The following is a 3,638-nucleotide window of genomic DNA, read 5'->3' as shown; positions in this document are numbered from 1 at the left end:
GGTTTCAGTTGTAGAAGTTTTAAGCCCCCATCGACACAATTTTAAATCATTTAGGAGGCCGCATGCGACCGTACCTGTTAAGGTCAACCCTGGCTGAGAGGGAAGCAACATTCTAACAGAATTTATTTTAGTATAAATAGACTACACACAGGATAGCTTTTCTCTGGCCTGGCGAAAATTAATAAAAAATAATATGTGTTGACAGAATGGCCGCAAACTTTAAAACGTAAAGCATTTTCACGAAGCTTTGTTTTCTAGCGACAACTACGCATTTTCCCAACAGGTGTCTGTGTGGTAATGGTTAAGTCCTTCGCCCTTGCACACAGACGACGTAAGTTCGATTCTCCGATTGGGGTGGTTATTTTATTTTAACGAGTACACAAAATGTACCTCCATCTTCCTGTTGGAATGTTGTATCCTACTCAGACCAGGTTCGCCCTAAAAGAAGGGGCTACAGCAAGCTACCCCTGACTGATCTAACTTGTATCAATTGAGCTGTAAAAAAAATGCAGTTTGTGCATTATCCACCGGCATTCAAAAAAATATTCTCAAGTACCTCTTATCACTCGCCATTCTACCATTAAGATATCTTTGTGCTGCTGACGTAAAGTAACAATAAAATTATGTATCTCAATTTGGGAAGCCAGTTATGAGGCTGTAGTATAGAGCTATAGCCTACATACTACCTAATAGACAGAGGTTTCAACTGTCTTTCCTGACACACTGTAGCTTGTTTCTTCCCAGGGGGAGGGGGAGGGAAAGGGTGGTGGAGGTAAATAGAGACGTTTTCGGGTAGAAGTCTTTCAGGCAGCTTTAAGAACATTACTAAAAGGAGATATACTTCCAGACTCCAAGGGAGGGGTTTTATTTTCCTGGTGGCCTAGAAAGGGGGGGGGGAGAGAGAGAGAGAGAGAGAGAGAGAGAGAGAGAGAGAGAGAGAGAGAGAGAGAGAGAGAGAGAGAGAGGGGGAGAGAGAGACAGACAGACAGACAGACAGACAGACAGACAGACAGACAGACAGACAGACAGACAGACAGACAGAGCGAGAGAAAGAGACCGAGAGAAAGAGAGAGAGAGGGGGAGGGAGGGAGGGGGCATGGTCTCTGACCTTCAGCCTAGAGTCATGCTTACCTAAACTTATAAATGAGTCTCGTAAGTCGTCTGGAACATCATGACTTCTTTTATTTCTTTTGCTCAATATCAAATCAAGTACAACTGTACATAAAGATCCCCCCCCCCCAATCTAATCTATAACGTTCCTCTCCGTCAAAGACGTCCACGACCCACTGTATTTCTATGTTTTTACACGTGTGTTTGGAAGAAGAATTGTGTTGGTCTGCTTTTTTAGTTGTTTCCCAACAAGGATTCTTTTTTTTGGAGTCGTAATTGTTTCGCTAAATCGTAAACACGGGATTGTCCTTGTTTGCTTACAATACAATAGTGCTACACCTCCTCCCCCCTCCTTTTTTAAAATCAGAGCAAAGTATAAAAACATTTGCCCAGGTTTATTTTTTCAGATACGACTTTGACATATCGTCTGCCCTTTCTGTCCTCCCCATTTCTTTGTTTTCCTCTCTATCTACAGAGTCAACACCTTAATATCCTTTATAAGCATCATGAAATCCATGCCGGACTTAAGCTCAGATTTAAACTAAAGTTTATATATACCTTTGTCTTACTTTTGTTTTTTATTTTGTTTCAACTAAGTCCAGGTAATCTTCCTCAATCATCGGCCACGGTCTCTCTCGACATCACACCCGAGCCATCATGACGTCGACAGAGATGATAACGACAGACGGGACAGATCTGGGCACTACACCAGCAGGGTATGAGCACAACGTCACGACCCATGTGTACGACACGTATGACTTGTTCATTCACCCGCATTGGTACCAGTACGGGCTTATCGCTCCTGGCTGGCACTACGCCATGGGGATCTTCATCACTTTCGTCAGCATCTTCGGCTCCCTGGGCAACCTGCTGGTCATGTACATCTTTGGAACGTGAGTCACCAATTATTCCGCATTTATTGTACTGAACAAATGAACTATTCTGCCGTAAGCTGACAAAACGGCTTTTTTAAGATTCTAATGCATTCAAAAGCTAGTTACAATTTCACTTTGATTTTTTTCCACCTAAGTAGGGTAACTGGTCAGGTTCCCGATTAAGCAAAACAAAAAAAATGCCGCCAAAATTTTTTTAAAGACGTTTTGTTAGTTTACGGCGATGCAGAATGAATACTTGACAATTATTCCGCATATTGTACTGAATAACTACTTGACAGTTATTCTTACAAAACACTGAAAAAAATACGAAACATTTATTCAATATACTGAAAGAATACCAGACAATTATTGAGCATGGGGTTCGGAATAACTAATGGACATTTATCTAGTCTCCAGTTCATTAAAAAAAATACAAGGCAGTTATGGCTTACTACCAACTAATCACACTGCTTCTCAGTTTAGTATTTTGAATATCTTCCGGAAACACAAGTTTGCTAAGCAGAGTTTATTTAAATCACTGTAACGAGCCACCAACCCATCGAATGTCTCCTTTTGGAATAACTGGATTGTTGTTACTGCTGGTTTTATGGCATACGGATTACTGACAGCTTTTTTGGTGGAGTTAATGCCAACGTCTCTAAAAACAAGAGATTTTTCTCCACCTCGGTTGCTTTCCGTAAGAAAACACAGTTTGCTGTATATGTTATCTTTGCTGTAATAGTTACATACTTTATTCATTTATTTATCATTACCCTTTTTTTGCCTTTGCGCTTTCTGTAATCTACGCCCAAGAATGACTTTGTAAAAGGGCTATGTGTGAGGCCAAACTGTACCATCCCCATGGGGCCTCACGATTTGAGAACAATACTTAAAACTCACATTTTGGGAAAGTCAAGCACAACGAGGACAGTGCTAGCTTGGATCAAACCATCTTCACCTCGACTTTTTTGTAAGCTTATATCTCAGTCTGTTGAATTAAGTTTATCTGTCAACATCGCCTGTTTATCAAGTACTTTTCTCCGTGCATTTACGGAACCTGAGTAAACGGGATCAACGCAATCTTTTATTCTTTCTATCTGTCACTTTGACATAAGTCTGTCTATTCTGTAAGTACTACATCCGCCTATCGATCCGTCTAACCATCCATTCATCAAAATAAATGCTAGAAGGCTGTCTTCACTCTTTTCGCCCTCACCCAGGGTTATTCATAGTCTTCGTTAATCAACTTCCTTGTTTTTCAACCCATCGAAGTACTCATTCTGTCATTCTTTTAATTATTCTTTTAACAGTTCTACTACGTTTTCACCCCACCCCCAATATTGTATTTATCCAAAATTAGACAGCATTCCTCCATTTATCTAGAAACATCTTTGAAATCCCACACCCTTGTACTGTCGCTTCACTCGCCTGCCAACGAGACCTATCCATCTGACTTCCTTTCACCTGATCCCGTAGACAGCAGCTATCCACCTTCCTGAACATTAAATCCTTTCCTCCACTCCTTTATCTCTTCACTCTCTGTTCCTCCGCAAAATCATAGAAGCTACTCATTCGTTCTTTCTGGTTTTCGTCCATCGACCAATAAATTCATACCTTCGGGCACAGATATGTACCTCCTAACGCTTTTGTCCC

The 3,638-nt window shown here is 41.0% G+C and overlaps 1 protein-coding gene across 1 annotated transcript in view; it reads left to right on the top strand.

Annotated features, from left to right (window-relative positions):
• Positions 1 to 1,767: 1,767 nt before the first annotated feature.
• LOC101845418 (rhodopsin-like) overlaps positions 1,768 to 3,638 on the top strand; it is a 12,991-nt gene continuing 11,120 nt past the window's right edge. Inside the window, exons 1-2 of the mRNA XM_035971877.1 lie at positions 1,768 to 2,003; positions 2,615 to 2,682. Coding sequence (XP_035827770.1) covers positions 1,768 to 2,003; positions 2,615 to 2,682 — 304 coding nt within the window. The remainder of the gene's footprint in view (positions 2,004 to 2,614; positions 2,683 to 3,638) is intronic.

Source organism: Aplysia californica, unplaced genomic scaffold, assembly GCF_000002075.1.
Source record: "Aplysia californica isolate F4 #8 unplaced genomic scaffold, AplCal3.0 scaffold00526, whole genome shotgun sequence".
Taxonomy (NCBI): domain Eukaryota; kingdom Metazoa; phylum Mollusca; class Gastropoda; order Aplysiida; family Aplysiidae; genus Aplysia; species Aplysia californica.
Note: the sequence above shows the minus strand (reverse complement) of the source record. Positions and strands in the feature narration are given on the sequence as shown.